The sequence below is a fragment of the Corvus kubaryi genome, unplaced genomic scaffold, assembly GCF_017639235.1.
Source record: "Corvus kubaryi isolate FWS band 111438036 unplaced genomic scaffold, C.kubaryi_AGA036_p1.0 76, whole genome shotgun sequence".
NCBI lineage: Eukaryota > Metazoa > Chordata > Aves > Passeriformes > Corvidae > Corvus > Corvus kubaryi.
Window position 1 is genome coordinate 2,428,512 of NW_024582063.1, and position 15,278 is coordinate 2,443,789.

The 15,278-nt window shown below is 40.6% G+C and overlaps 2 protein-coding genes across 4 annotated transcripts; one reads left to right on the forward strand and one right to left on the reverse strand.

Moving 5' to 3' along the window:
- The first annotated feature begins 22 nt into the window (after positions 1-22).
- On the forward strand, positions 23-7,563 carry TRMT61B (tRNA methyltransferase 61B). 3 transcript variants are annotated; one of them, XM_042051437.1, is made up of 7 exons: positions 23-624; positions 713-815; positions 4,467-4,657; positions 5,864-5,955; positions 6,356-6,591; positions 7,181-7,261; positions 7,448-7,563. In XM_042051437.1, the coding sequence occupies exons 1-7, from the start codon at positions 85-87 to the stop codon at positions 7,489-7,491; spliced, it is 1,287 nt and encodes a 428-aa protein (XP_041907371.1). In that variant the 5' UTR covers positions 23-84; the 3' UTR covers positions 7,492-7,563. The 3 variants fall into 3 exon arrangements, with proteins under 3 accessions (XP_041907371.1, XP_041907372.1, XP_041907370.1); XM_042051438.1 differs by lacking the exons at positions 7,181-7,261; positions 7,448-7,563 and adding an exon at positions 7,131-7,179; XM_042051436.1 differs by lacking the exons at positions 7,181-7,261; positions 7,448-7,563 and having other exon boundaries at positions 6,356-6,770.
- Positions 6,853-13,970, reverse strand: SPDYA (speedy/RINGO cell cycle regulator family member A). The gene is made up of 6 exons (XM_042051440.1): positions 13,656-13,970; positions 12,590-12,648; positions 12,245-12,330; positions 10,464-10,635; positions 9,223-9,514; positions 6,853-7,842 (listed from the first exon to the last, which is right to left on the reverse strand). Exons 1-6 carry the CDS (start codon positions 13,882-13,884, stop codon positions 7,754-7,756), a joined length of 927 nt encoding a protein of 308 aa, XP_041907374.1. The 5' UTR covers positions 13,885-13,970; the 3' UTR covers positions 6,853-7,753.
- Positions 13,971-15,278: the final 1,308 nt, after the last annotated feature.

The window sequence follows — 15,278 nt, forward strand, 5'->3', positions numbered from 1 at the left end:
GCTGGCGAACGGGCGGGGCGCGCGGGGCGACCGTTGGAGCGCGCGAGCCGCGGCCCCTCCCCTCTTCGCGCCTCCGGCTGCTCCATGAGGGCCTGGCGCGCGCTGCGGCGGGCTGCCGCCTCCTCCTCCTCCGCCTCCTCTTCTTCCTCCTCCTCCTCTTCTTTTCCTGCCGATGGGAAGCCCCGGAGGCGGGCATGGGGGACATCGCTGTCGCCGCTGGAGCGGGTGAGGCGGCTGCTGCCGCCCGAAGAAGCGGCGGCGGTGGCGCGGTGCGCGGCAGCGCCGCCTCAGGCTCCCCCTGAGGAGGAGGAGGTGGAGGTGGCCGCCCCTCGTCAAGCGCTGGTTGAGGCGGTATCTCCGCGTCCCGGCTCTTTCCGCGCCGGGGAGCTGGCGCTGGCGGAGGTGCGGAGGAAGCACAACACGACGCTGAAGCTGCTGTGCCGGCTGGCGGCGGAGGCGGTGCTGAGTAGCCCCGGCGGCGTCCTGCCCCACCGCGACATCATCGGGCAGCTGCCCGGGCAGGTGCTGCGCACGTCGGGTGGGACGCGGCTGCTGCTGAGGCGGCCCTCGCTGGAGGAGTACGTGCTGCTCATGCCTCGGGGACCCACCATCGCCTACCCCAAGGTACCGGCTGGTGACTGGGAGGTCGCTGGCCGAATCTCGCCTTTAATTTTTCGCGAATAGTAACGTGCCGTGTTTTTCTCGCTCGCAGGACATAAGCGCTATATTAACGATGACGGATATCCACCCGGGAGACACCGTGTTGGAAACGGGCAGCGGGTCTGGTGCTATGAGCTTGTTTCTGTCAAGAGCAGGTGAGAACTTGGCTTCAGAAAACACAGAATTTATTTATTTCCTTGTCACAGTTTGCTTTTTTTTTTTTTTTTTGCTCAGATACTTACGGTTCTCGTAGTCCTTAGTACTCAGCTCATAAAAGCTTTGCTGCAGTTCACATGTTCATGTGTAGTTTGTTGACTTGAAGCAGAGTTATGTCAGCACAGGGACTGCAAACCACTTTGACTGTGCTTAGAGGGCCGTAGTGTAAATGGTTACCGAAGGCCCCGCAGAAAGCCGAGTTTCAGTCATCATTATTGTTGGCTTTTGCTTAACCCTACTTGGCTCTCTGTCCAATCTCTTGCTTTTCTTGGTTTGTTTTTTCCTCATCTTGATGCGTCACATGAATAATCCAGTTGCTGGGTACCAGTGAAAATGCTTATGAGGATACACACTGTTGTTTATCATGTTACAGCCAGCCTCATTTGATCAAGGTCTCCATGCCCTGAAAGATAGAGAGCCTTTGCACTCAGCCATGTGAGTGAGAGTGAAACCACCCTTAAAACTCATCTTGTTTGTAGGCATCCAGTAAGTGGACCATACTTCAGAATAATCCGATTTATGGGCTCCTGGTAGAACAAATTCCTTAAGAAAAGGAAGCAAACCTGTTACCATTGTTTGCAGTATTAAAGGACTTGGGAGGGTAAAGACAAGAACTTAATCACTGCTCATCTTGATTGATAGAGCAGAAAAGCACAAGTTGCATGTCCTGAAGACATGTTCAAAGTCAGTGTTTGAGGGCATCCCACTGTCAGAGTAACTGTACCTGAGCTTCAGTGAAACTAGCATTTCTTTTTTTACTACATCCCAGTGATCATTAAGACCACATTGTAGACTATGCTGTCTCTAAAATGTTTACAGTTTGATCTGCCTTTGTGGATTTGCTCAGTACCCTCCAGCAATTCAAAACAGAGCATTTCTGCTCCCACTTACAGCCGGCCACGTGTCTGTGGGAGGTGATGTGAGGGAGCCAAACTCAGCAAAGAAGCTGCTCTTTTTGTTCAAGACCACTGAATAGCCTTAGAACTAGTTCTTACTCTCCTGTGGAGCTGTGCTGGATACCTACTGTCCCTTGGCATGTGCTCCAGGGTAACAATGCAAGGCTTTTTAGAAGTGTGAGTTTTCTGAGGAAATTCAGTATACAGCAAGTACGTTACCAGAGCCATTGATCCAACCATGCTCTGGGGTGCTAGATCCAACTGCTGAGGAACTAGGAATGGTACAGGATAGAGTGCTGAGATCTATCAGGAACTTAAAATTGGTGAGGGCGTGTAAGCAGCAGCAAGGGGAACCTGGAGGGTCCTTTTCCGGGATGAAGAGAGCAGTTTGTTCTTCTTAGTCCTTGTTTTACCTGTAACCCACACCTGGCACACTGATCTGGTTGAAGATGCTTGTGTTTGATCAGCCATTAAACACTGCCCCAAGATCACTCAGCGCACCTGGTCTTGATACGTTGGGCCCAAGTTGCAAGGTCAGCCCTTGCACCTCTGCTCCCTCTCCCTCTTTCTGCCCCCTACTGCTATTCCTGGGTTTCTTCTGATCATCTTTCTGAAATAAACTACTTTTTGGGGTTTTTTAGTTCCATTGGGATTTGAAGCTAGCATGGGATTATCCTCAAAGCAACCATCGCTGCTGTAGGAGCTAGAAGCTGACGAAGCAGAAGATAAACATCAGCACTTCTCTTTCCATTTAGAGAAAGTAAGAGTCATTAGCTTTCCCCATCTTGCCCTACATGCAGACCCGAAACAAAGAGATAGAACGCCTGCTACTGGCTAAGGCAAAAGTTAGCTCTTGCTAAATGCAGCAACTGATTTTCCTGCCTTAGATATTCAGTCTACTGTGGCCATTTCATACAAGCACACCTGAACTTGCCAATTATTCCTCTCATTTTTCAGTCTTGTCCAACAGTTTTTTTCTAATCACTTTAATTTAGCTGTAAATGGGCCAAGTTGGCAAAATCATTGGCATTACCAGGCTTGTGTTAACCCTATCCATGGGAAGAATGCAGTTGTTGTGTGCCACATCAGTTCTGTTTTGAGGAGTGGGAAAAAGGTATGAAATTGCATTGCTGTTTTCAAATGTGTTGAATTTAAATCGGCACCAAATACAGACAGTTTTAGCCACAGCTGAACACACTTTGGTGCTGACACAGAAATGAATAGATTTGTTTTGCTGTTTCCTAATGGTGGCTGCTTTTCCACCATTAAATATGCACCAGTGATACCCAACAAGGAAAACAGCTGCTACGTGGGTAAATGCTGGAATTCAAGTCTAGTGGACACCTTACCAATGTCCACGGAGTTATTTAATTTCCAAAATTCTCATTGATTTAACAGATTTCATTCATGTCTTTTCTTAATTATTACTCATTTCATGTTTTCTTTTCCATTATTTCTTTAATCATTCCTAGAAACTACTGACATGCAACAGGATAAGGTTAAGAGAGTGGCATTTGCCATGCCTTTAAGATCTTTGAGAACTGGAAAATACAATGTATGCAAACTTGACATACTGTAGCTTCACAGTAATGAAGTTTTGTCTAGATATTTCACCTTGTTCTTATTTTTAAAAAAAGCAGTTTCAAGAAGTAGGAATTACTTTGAATGAGTGGGGGTAAGACTGACCCCCTAGTGAGAAGAACTTTATTTTTCTGATGTGTCTAAACTGATAATCTGAAGTAACAAAGAGCTGGCACTGTGACTCTACAACTGTTTCAGGTGATCAAAGGCAACATGCTGAAACCTTCCTGTTCTTACAAGGTGTTTTTGGCCTTTGTCTGATCATCCCTTCTTTTATTCAGTTAGCTGAATGGATTTGCAGTGGGATCACATAGGTGAGGAAACGAGCCTGGTGACTTCAAACTGAAATGGCTTAGAAAGGCACAGAACCTGATCCAGGGAGCTGCTGCTTCCTGAAAGCTGCCTGCACCCATTCCAAATCAGCAAGGAGAGAAAAGTGAGCGGTGGGACAGGCTTGAGGAATTGGAGTAATACAAATATAGAATAATACAGCAGTGCACACCCTGCTGTCTGCCTGGACAGCCTAGAAATACTTCCTTTATCAGAAACATTGTACACTGGTAAATTTCAGAATAGTAACTTCAGACTTAATAATTTATTACTGTTGCAGACAATAACAGGAAAATTACACAAACCTGTGTAAATCAAAGAGTACACCAGAAAACTTGTCTGTGGGGCTGACATCAGTGAGCAGGTCTGGGGGTTTTCTTAGCCTGTGAACATTGGTGCAGCATTCTCATCTGGTACCTCTTGTTGCTCTAGCAGAAGGATCTGGGGCCACAAATGCTCAACTTGTCTTTTGCTGCAGGAGCAACGTCAGGAGAACATCTCAGGAACAGTCTGTACTACTGTAACTACACTTTATTTCATCTGTGCGTTGATGGATTTCTGTCTGTGAAAGAACTAACACGGCACTTTTTCTGCATGTGTTTGTTTTAAACATAAAGAAAACATAGATTGTCACTGTTTCATATGTGATCATTTCCTTAAGTGGAGATGGAAAGTTGTACTTACGTTATAGACTATGCTTTTTGCTTTTTTGTTTGTTTGTGTTTCTCAAGTCTTTATAACAAGTGTCAAGTGGTGAGTGGAGTGTCTTTTGTTTGTTTTCAGTTGGGCCCAAAGGTCGTGTTCTAAGTTATGAAATCAGAGATGATCATCATAGTTTAGCTAAGAAGAATTACAGGCACTGGCGTTCTGCATGGGAAATAGGACACATGGATGAGTGGCCAGATAACGTGGAGTTCATTCTTAAAGACATTTCAACAGCTGCTGCAGATATGAAATCTGTAACACTTGATGCAGTGAGTAAATCCAGACAATTCCCCTCTTTGACATGTGTCTTTTCTCTGTAAATGAAAACCTCTAGAGCTCATACTCACAACAGGATCCCATATCTAGTGTAACATGAGAAATAACAATCAGGTCCTCCTCAGTGAAAGAAACATTGTAATTTTTTTGTCAGATACAAATATTTTCAAGGCTTCAGTTACAGGTTCTCAAATGAAAGAGTGATAAAGCCATACTATAGAAATATTACAATTAATCACTGCTGTCTTGTAAGCAAACACCAACTCACTTTTTTGTATTTTTGAGAAACTGATATTTTTATAACTATGAGGTACATATTTCAAGCATGAAATTTCAGAAGACTACATAACCTTATTAAAAATGTAACTATGTGACCACATTGCTATCAGCTATATAGAATGCACAATGTAACTACACCATAATTTAAAGAATGCTATTGCTGGCTCTCCTGTCCTGCTTCTCTGTATCCAAATTTCCTAAAGGAAGACATGCTGCGGAAAATAGCTGGATGTCAACCACTCTTCCCTGTGAAGAAGACAAACTACTTAAAACTACTTAGTTACTAAATGCTTTAAACAAATAGCAATTTTTTAAATGCTGCAAGCAAAGAAATATAATACATAGCACAAAAATACCCTTTTAAGAAACGTTTTAAGTAACAGTCCTGCAGGAAGGATCAGGTATTGCTTATCCCGTTTTTTAACAATCTGAATAGCTTCCTAGCAGAAAATGGATAAAGTGCCAAAGACAGAAGTTTTTTTTTTTTTTATCTTGAAACAAACAGCAGGTTTGACATTGAGACCATAATATGCTCTTTTTATGTGTTTGAACAATCTTTTTTTCATATTTGAGAGATAGGTATTCAAGTGTGTTAGAAGACTACATTTACTAAAAGTTTTTATTACTGTTAGGATTATGGGATTTAATTACTAGGAGGTTTAACTTCCTAGTAACCTACCTAGTTGGTCAAATGCTACTTGCTGTTTTAATAGAAATTCATTTGGAAGTAGAGAGGACTTCATTTTGTGTAAGTGTGCACCTCAGGTTTTGAGAGGGAGTATATTAAACTGGTTGATGATTACATGCTGCTGTTGTATGCATCTCTTTTCCATAACCTTTATTTTCCCCCAAGCATTGTTGTATGTTACATTGATAGATATACATATGTTTTCCCAGTAAACATTGTCTTTCTCTTGCAGGTAGTTCTGGATATGCTGAACCCTCAGTGTGCTCTGCCTGTTGTATACCCAAGCCTGAAGCAAGGTGGGGTGTGTGCTGTGTACTTAGCAAAGTAAGTATTTACTTCTGGCACCTTTATTCAGGCATTACCTGGCCTTGGTACAAAACCAAGCATCTTCTGAAATACACATCCAGCATTAATGAAATGGTTAACAAAGTTGGGTTTTTTCCCCATGTAACTTTTTTTGAGGAGTCACACTCAGTATAAATTACACTTGGCCAAATCATTTGGCATGTGCTTGGGGAATGTTCTCATTCCCAAAGTTTGCATTTCATGACATCCTCAAAGTAACTGCCCTGTTGTCCAGTGCAGTAGTCAGGTTGCTCCTTTACCCTAAAACTGAAGGACTTGCATAACCTCAAAGGTAAAGAATGTGCTGAAGTCAGTATAACTGAGACTGTGTGATTTGAGTCTTCAAAGTGCTCCTTTATCCTTTGCATTTCTTCAAAAGCATCACACAGGTTATTGACCTTTTAGACAGAATTCGGAGCTGCAAGCTTCCTTTCTTGTGTGAAAGGATAATTGAGGTAACTCACAGAAGCTGGTCAGTACTCCCTGCTAAAATCAAGCATTGCAAATCAAGCCAAATGGTGGAAACTCAAGAAAATATTGAAGAACCCCCTCAAAATGAGTACGAAGAAATCCATATTCAGGATCAAGCAGTTCTTAAAGAAAGCAAATACAATGGTAAGAACTTTACTGCTACTGAGATACCCTATTACTGCACTTTGATAATCTGGTATAGGAAGAGGCAGTATTTTTTCTTAGGTCAGCTGAGAATAGGCAAGGTTTTGGACAGCCCTAGGCCTTGTCAGGTTTAAAAAAGACTATTAATTGTTATTTAAGTTTAAATATCTTATTAAAAACCTGGGCTAAATAGAAAATAAATTGCAATCTGCAATAAAGAATGACTGCCCTTCTACTACTGTTTTCAAATTTTTGGGTTTTAATAAAATTCTGTTCTTTATACTCATCCTATAGCTGCTTTTGAGTATGCTGATGGACTTAAGGATTCTTTAGGAGAAACGGTGCCAACATGCTCTGTTTTAAAATTATGCTGTTCTGGCAAATCCAAAAATGATGCCATATATATATTTACAGTATAGATCTGTAAAATGCATACTAGAGCAAAGAGTTCTGAATATACTGATAGGTGACAACAAAAAAAAGAAAATACGTCAGAGAAAAATATTCCATGCACATTGTCAACTCTAGTCTCCATGTAGGTCTTAAAGTTGTGGGAACGAAGTAAAAAAAAAAAATGTCCTTCTCACAGAATCACTTTGTGATGCTGCTGCAACAAACCACTCAGTGCCTTACATTGCCCGACCATCCCACTGTCAGGAAGCTCATTCAGGTGAGACACTTGGAAAATGTTTATCTTGAATGTTTTGTGGTATTTTTATTTTAAAAAAATACTTGTTTTTTTTTTTTGTACTAGCATTTGATATGTTCCTATATCATGAAATCATAAAACTTATAATAATAAAATAATCCTTGTATATTGAAATGCTGAAGTAGTAACTTTTTGTTTTTTAATTAGCATTCCTTACCAAGCTGAGAAAGTTTCGACCACTGCTTTCTTGATGCTGCTGCCTCCCTAGCTGCTAATTTGAATATTGTATCAGAATAAAATAAAACATTACAAAGTAGATGCTACATTTTGCAAGTTGTGTAACTTTTAAGTAACGACTGCTCTGATATCTATCTCACATCAAGTTTAAAACACCAATCATTACCCCACTATGTAAAGGGAGAAATTTTAAGTGAATCATCACATCTGGTGGTGTGATACAGCCCAGATTGTTCTGCAAGTCACAGTATCTGCTTCTGTCTTATCAGGTGTATTTCATTCTCCATTGCTTGTAAACCAATCCATGGATTTATCTTGGTTCAGGGTGCTACATGGTTGCCTTTTGCTGGACAGGCTCTGACAGTCTACCAGAAAAAATAAGGAAAAAAGTGTAGTAAGACCTTGCGGGATCAAAGGCTGCCCTTTGAAATGAGTACTTCGCTGGCTTCCAACTGGTTACTATAGGTTTCTTTAAGAACAATGTTCTTAAAGCATAACTTTACGAGATTCTGAAGTTCACTGAATGTCTTCACTTGATAAAGCTGTGCTTATTTCAAGATCGAAATAGTTGACAGGCACAGCTTTGCTTCCCTTCCAGCACTCATGCTGCAAGTTGCCTGGTTATTTGTGAACTTTGCTTTATATCAAGTATTCTCAAACAGTTGGAGAAAACAGTTTTTTCTGACCCTTGTCAGAGACAAGAAGCAAGATCTCTCAAGTAAAAACAATTTTAAGTCATTTTGGGTCTCACCTGAGGAAGTGGTAATTAAAACACATTAAATTTTTAAGTTATGTTTTGTAAACACCTGACTTGTTTTGTATCTCAGGAAATATTCAAATGCCAAATATTTCAAAGTTGAGGGATCTCTTGAGAATCACAGTTGTATTAAAGCTGTCAAAAGCAGTAACAATCCTACTATAATAGTGAAAATTTGGATATTAATGAGAACATATGCAAAGAAAACATACAGAGCTATAACTACCCTTGTATTAAATAAGTATACTAGGAACTCCGCACTGGTTAAGTTCGTGAGAGTATCTTTGCAGAGCTGAGGCCTTATACAGATGCCCCAGGAAGTTTGCATCACAAGTGTGTTTCAATTTTAGTAATAAATTTAATAATGGTTTTGCCCCACAGCTGCTGTATGTAACAGAGGCCTCTAATACAAAGGCTGAGGATGCTATTTTGAGTAGTTTAATGGGCAGAGATACAATTATATAAACAATTTTCACATAAACTCTTGTTTTCTATTAGTATACCAGTATTACAACAGTTGTATATATTGTCAGCAAATGAGATACACTTAGAGGAAAATGGGAATTGTGATTTAACCTATGTCCAAACTCATACCACAGCTGAGCATCCTGCCATTTCTCAAAACATGCTCTCAGCAAGAGCACTTTAACTCACTTAACACACAGTGGTATCTTTATTGTTCCAGACAGGACTCTCAATTTCATTTATAATGCAAGAATAGCAATAAATGCCTAAATAGACTGGAATGTAACCCAAAATCTACTGTAGTAGATGAAGGTAATGTGAAGAGACTCAATGTAAAGCAGTTGGTGCTTCCAGGAAGTCAAGATACAGTATATGGAAATGAATCAATGAGAGTAAAAGCACAGTTCTGCCAAGGCAACTGCATGTGTAATAGGGAGGGACAGAGCAGTCCCTGCAGCACTTGTAGGGTGTATTTGCGCCATATATAAACTAATGGAAAATTATTTGCAATATTAAACCATACCTTGGGCTTTATAAGAAGGAGAGTCGATGAACATTTTTTCAGCTGAGAAGGTGTCCTTCGATTTCTGGGATGAATGTAATTCCATCATCTCCAAGGTGTCAGTAGATGAGGAGGAAGATGATAATCCGAGTCGTACAAATCTGCCTTTCTTACCACAGAGCAGGCAGTCGGTAGGAGTAGCACTGGGGCCTCGGGGCAGCTGGACTTCATCATCGTAATTCCTCAGAGCTCCGCTGTGGTGCACAGAGCGCTCTCGCTGCCATATGTAATGTGTGGGAGCAATAGCCATCACCTATGGGAACAGCCATGCGATCAGGAAGTGGAAGAATAATGAGAAAACTTACAGCTGAAAACAAGAGATCCAATTAGTGTATGGCAGGGAATTAATGTAGCTGAAATGGGCATCATCTCTTATCTGTCTCATACTATCCCACTACAAAGTTTGCTCCCTTTGGCAGGAGTAAGTAATCCTGGTACCAGTCACGTGTGGAAACATCCCAGCTCACAGCCCTGTATGTTCACAAGAGTCATCACAAACACTAGCTTGTGCTTGGTATGTTGGACACAAGATAGTGTCTTCGGCCAGCTACTAAACATCAGCCAACAGTGTTCATCATCAGGGAAATAATGGGAGTGGGAAGTTGCATACCAGTGGGAAGCTGGGAGGGTATGCAAAGAAAAGCATCCTGCACTCGTCTTGTTCCTTGTGCTTTTCCCATAGCATCTAATCCCATCCCCAGAAATGGGCCTCTAGAGTAAAAGAGATTTTCTTTTCCACCATTTGGAAGTAAACATTATTTACTTAGAACATGACATGGGATTTTCCAGATAGACATTTCACCTGAAAAGTGAGGAATGAGGAAAAATGAGGAATTTTTTCCTTATAAATTGTAAAGCATGTAAAATTATTTCTGAAGTGGATGAAGTGAAACAAATCAAAGTAGATTTTAAATAAAAAGTATTTGCATAAAGCAGATTCTAGCCAATAGAAACTTACTTTTAACAGTAGTGCAATATAAAATATTCTAGTTTACTTAAAAAACATGGTTTCAAACAATGTATTTTAAATGGAGAAGGAAGAAATATCATGGAGGATAAATGGACCATTACATTCTAGCAGCATCTTTTCTTTCCCATGGATTGTCTGTTTACTTTAGGGAAGAACTTGTACAGAGCTAAATTGCTAGCTGGTGTTAATTGTTGAGATTTCAGCATCTACAATATTAAATCTACCTCCCTACCTCTTCACAGCAGCGTCTGCTTACAATAGCCCTGTAGTCAATTCTACTCCATAGCTGATCTCTTAACTTTAAGAAATCAGGGAAGAGCTTTCTCCAGGCCTTGCCCAAAGCCCATGGGAAAATGTCATACTTTGCTTCTTCATTGTCTTCTTCAACTGTGTTTGCCAGATACCTTCAAATATATATATGTTTATGTTTGTAAATATTTTTAAATCTTAAACTACTATATTAGAATGATTTCTAATATAAAATAACAGACATAATGCAGTGGTTCTTTTTTCTAGTATTGTGAGGAAAAAACACTAACAAAATACAGCCTTCTCTCTGGAATACAGTATTTTCTTAATTAGTTCCATGTGCATCCTTTGGGTAAAAATACCCAAGCTTTTATAAAAATTGCTTTACCCTAGAGTTTCCTAAATTGGTAGATAAGCAAGAACTAGCATATCCTGACATCTTGCTCCAAGCTGGCAAGAAACCTTAGAACTAAAATGAACAGTTTCTCATTGATTCTTTAAAACTATCCCATGAAATCTTAAACTTTACATTTTTTACTTTATGGATTTTAGCTATTCTTGGAAAATTACATTGCTCATATTAAATTAGGAGCAAACAACTAAATACAGGTCTACCTTCAGTTATAAGTGAAAACCTTAAATGACTTTTTTTAATGTCTCTATTCCTCCCTTTCTTCACTATCTATTACTTTTAGTTTTGGATTGTTTTCTCAGACAACAGGAAAATATTTACTTCCTCTGGATCCACCTGATACTAAACTCCTGACAATCACACTTGAAAAAATTAAGACTTTTAGTCTCCTCCCCAGTTTCCTCACTTTCTCCTGACCCCAGTATTCTCTCTAGTTCCAGTCTCACCAGACCCTTTGTCCCCTTTCACTGTTCTGGCCTGGCTTTTTCCCCTTCAGTGGAGTCAGAGGGCTCCCTCCTCCATGCTCTGTGGAGGTCACCCACAGTACCAGTGAGAGCAGAAGGAACAGCCACTTTGCCCCTGCACTAGTGTGCAAATCAGAGCACCTGAAAAGTGATACTACCAAAAAATAGGACCGTAGCACCATAACACTGTGAAAGAAAATGCAGAACCCTCTGTAGGTATAGCCAAATACAGAGGGATTACGTAGGCCTGGTAAAGATGGATTACTGATTCCACCACTGTTTTAAAGTACAGGCATTTTACAACTGTTCAAAAAAGTTCTCAGAAATTCTCTAGCAATGTTTTTACAGTTGATTTAAATCATGTTGACAGAAAATTTAATAAAAAGATATTCCTGAGGTGCCTATCATGCTTGAAATGTTTTGGTACAAATGACTTAAAGGCTGGCAAAGATATGAAATAGGGTCTGTAAGAGCACCTGTGAGCCACAGATGTGTTGCTGTGTATTGTCCTGCATATATTTCTCATAATGCTTAAAAAGCTCCCAGATTGAGTTTGGTAGGCAGAATGCCACTCTGTGTATCACTACACCAATGCAAGCATCCCCTGTCTGCTTCTCAAGCTTGTTCCATCACAGGAAAAATGTTGAATCTGCATTATTTATTCATAGTATGTAGATTATCAAAGAACCACAGAATGGTTTGGGTTGGAATGGACTTTAAAGACCACCTAGTTCCAGCCCCCCTGCCATCCCGAGGGATGCCATCCCCTAGATCAGGTTGTTTAGATACTACCTCAAGGAAGTCTCATCACATATCATAATTACCAGTGTCATAAAGAAATAATGCAAAGTTTATTCTAATAAAACCAGATAATTTTAAAGTACTTACAGAGCAACAAAGAAATTGATTCTGGTATGCTCACTTGGTGTGAAGTCAGCTCTCTTGAAATAAACGAAAGTCATTGCCAAGAGATACTGTTTTAAAATGTAAAATGAGGTATGAATGTGTTATTTAGGTATAGTATTTCCTAAATTGATTCACACATTTATCTGGCACCAAGATATTTTCATCATTTTTAACAATGAGGAAAGCATGAATTAAGTTTCTTGAAACTTCCATGTGAACCCATTAGAAAAAAAATTATGTTCTGTATTTGCATTAACGTATCAAGTAATTAAAGGCAGATTTCTCACTCAGTGTATGTTGTATTAACTAAGAAGAAAATACACTTACCTTGTCAGCAATTTCACAGCAACAGTCCATCCAAAGGAAGTCTTGGATTAGATCGTCATCTGTAACAAGAGAAAGCTGTAGCATTTCAAACACCAAAACTGTTTATGTTAGAAGGTATTTATAAATAAATAACAGATGGTCTTTCATTAAACCAAATAAAAGAAAAGAAGCTAGAGCCACCAGTAGAGAACAGAGAAATTGAGGGCAGTAGGAGAGGTCAGGTGTGAAAAAAACTTACGTGGCAAAAGAAAAAAAAACTACCAGAAAGGCAAGGTGGGAAATCTGGTGACTGCATTTCATCCATTCTCAGTAACAGCAAGCAAAAGTGAAAAATATGTCACTATTTTTTTCTATTTGTATAATTTCTTCCCGCATTACGTGCTTCCAAGTGATAGGACACCATTATTTCAGAGGAACTACAGACTGCTGAGATCCTGCACCTTGATTACCTGGCAGCCTTTATAGGGCAATACTTGCTTATTTTTGGTCAGTGCTTCACTGTCCATGACCATGTACCGTAACTACCACGAACTCTCTCTCATTCACTTCTGTATTTAAGGGTCAAATAAAAACCAGCTGTAATCTTCCACTATTACTTAACGTCTTTGCTAAAGCAAATAAATACAAAACTTTATATGAAAGACACACAAATAAAGAGATGCTCCAACTCCTTAGATTGTCTCCCGTTCCACTTCTCCCCCCAGAAATTTATTCCCACAGTAAGTAACATGTTAAAGAGACAAGGAGTCCTTTTTTTAAGCCTCGTGTAAAACAAGATGCACATTGTTTTACAAGTATTTGTTGAAATATAAGAGAAAATAGGAAGAAAAATTATCATAAAAAGTAGCAAACCACCTTGGTTTCATTTGTAATTTAAAAGAGATACTTTTCATCAGTTTGGTAGCCCTTAACTTAAGCATTAAATATTTATATACGGAAATAAAACAACAAAATGTTTTGATAAAGAATTGCCATTAGTTTCGATATAAAAAGCACTCTCAAAATTACTGAGCTTAGAAAACATTCTGTTTGGTCAATGCATTCATATCTCACATTATTAACGTACCAAATAATTTAAAGAAAGCTGTCATTTCCTGACGCTGAATAACTAGACATGGTCCCTTTGGACATTTATATTTCTGACTAGGAACCCCTTTCTCACAATTTTCTTGATGGTCTTTAAAAGCAGGTCTCTTTAGTCTAGTAAGTTTTTTTTGCTGATGTGATCTGGATGCACTCGATTTTACATGAACAGTGACAGTGGGAGGTGTCTGACACACCAGATTGTGTTTCATTTCGTTAAGCAAAGGTTCCTGTTAAAAAAATAAGAAGAAATTAACTACAAAAATGGTCAGTTTGAGCACTAGTACATTTCTTTTGTTCACATGAAACGTTTCAGTACAGTTTGTACGTCAGGCGATGGAAAATTAATTTTATCAGTACTGATTATCTTAAGTCTTGTGCCCTAAGACAGCCACGTAGAGTTCTTTGATTTAGTTCTAATTTTATAAAGCTTTTCTTTTTTCCGTAGTAGAAGGAGCCTTCAATTTTTCTTTTTCTGGTCAACTTTGGAAAATGGGAAAAGAGCCTTTCCAGAAAAGGTTGCTGTTTGTCAGGTCCTTGTAGCTCCACACATTTAGATCTACCAAAAAACTTCCCCTCCAATTTGTGATTGTGTCTTTTTTTAAAAGGAATATTAATGGAATTAACGCAGCAGAACTGTGATTGAACCATATAACATTAAAATCAAGTCTTGAGCTCCTAATTGCCATTGGGAATTAAACTTATCCCTCAAGTTGGACATACCCTGAAGGCACAACCAAGAAAACATACCTGTGGTGTTTGTAACCGCAAGATTTAAGGGGGTGCCAAATGGAGAGTGAGGAAGGGTATTTTTTGGCGGGATTAAATGTATTTACGTCTTCAGTAGGTCTCTCCGCAGGGGGCTGTTTGAGGCTGGCTCACAGCAGCCTATCGGGCTCCCCAGCTCTTAGGTGGCTGCCGCACAAACACGAAAGGCCCCTCAGGCGTGGCTGTAATTCTGGCTCCCTGCGGCAAAGCCCAAAGCCGCCCGTGCCCGCCCCTTCCCGCCTCCCTCAGCGGCCTCCCCCTCACGCCTCCACACGTCGAGTGGCGTCTCTCGTAGCCAATCGGCGTGCGCGGCGCAGCCGCCCCAGCCAATCGGGCGGCGGGGAGCGCTCTGCTCCCGCCCCTTCGTTGCCGCCCAGGGCCCGGTAGCCAATGGGAGCGGGGCGTGGCGGGCCCCGGCCATGGCGGCCTCGCCCCTCTTCCCCTGACGAGCTCGTCTCAAGCCTGCCTTGGGTCTCTCGGCTGCCCAACAGCATTACAAAACCTTGCTTCCTTCCTTCTTTGGCTTTTTACAAGAGGATGTAGTGACAGGATAAGGGGGAAGGGATCCAACTTAAGAATAGGCTTAGGTTAGATATTAGGCAGAAATTCTTTACTGTGAGGGTGCTGAGGCACTGGCACTGGTCGCCCAGAGAAGTTGTGGATGCCCCATCCCTGGAAGTGTTCAAGGCCAGGTTGGATGGGGCTCTGAGCAACCTGGTCTAGTGGGAGGTGTCCCTCCCTGCCCATGGCCGGGGTTGGAACGAGATGATCTTTAAGGTCCCTTCAAACCCAAACCATTCTATGATTCTGTGATTAAAACATCTCCCCAGGATGATAA

What these genes read in the sequence shown, in the direction of transcription:
- TRMT61B (XM_042051436.1), top strand. Translation starts at nt 85, where the DNA reads ATGAGGGCCTGGCGCGCGCTGCGGCGGGCTGCCGCCTCCTCCTCCTCC. An exon ending in CTTGTTTCTGTCAAGAGCAG is followed by an intron (nt 816 to 4,466) that starts GTGAGAACTTGG and finishes GTTTGTTTTCAG; the next exon opens with TTGGGCCCAAAGGTCGTGTT. An exon ending in AATCTGTAACACTTGATGCA is followed by an intron (nt 4,658 to 5,863) that starts GTGAGTAAATCC and finishes TTTCTCTTGCAG; the next exon opens with GTAGTTCTGGATATGCTGAA.
- SPDYA (XM_042051440.1), bottom strand. Translation starts at nt 13,884, where the DNA reads ATGAAACACAATCTGGTGTGTCAGACACCTCCCACTGTCACTGTTCAT. An exon ending in GCTGTGAAATTGCTGACAAG is followed by an intron (nt 12,331 to 12,589) that starts GTAAGTGTATTT and finishes ATTTTAAAACAG; the next exon opens with TATCTCTTGGCAATGACTTT. An exon ending in ATCAATTTCTTTGTTGCTCT is followed by an intron (nt 10,636 to 12,244) that starts GTAAGTACTTTA and finishes ATATATTTGAAG; the next exon opens with GTATCTGGCAAACACAGTTG.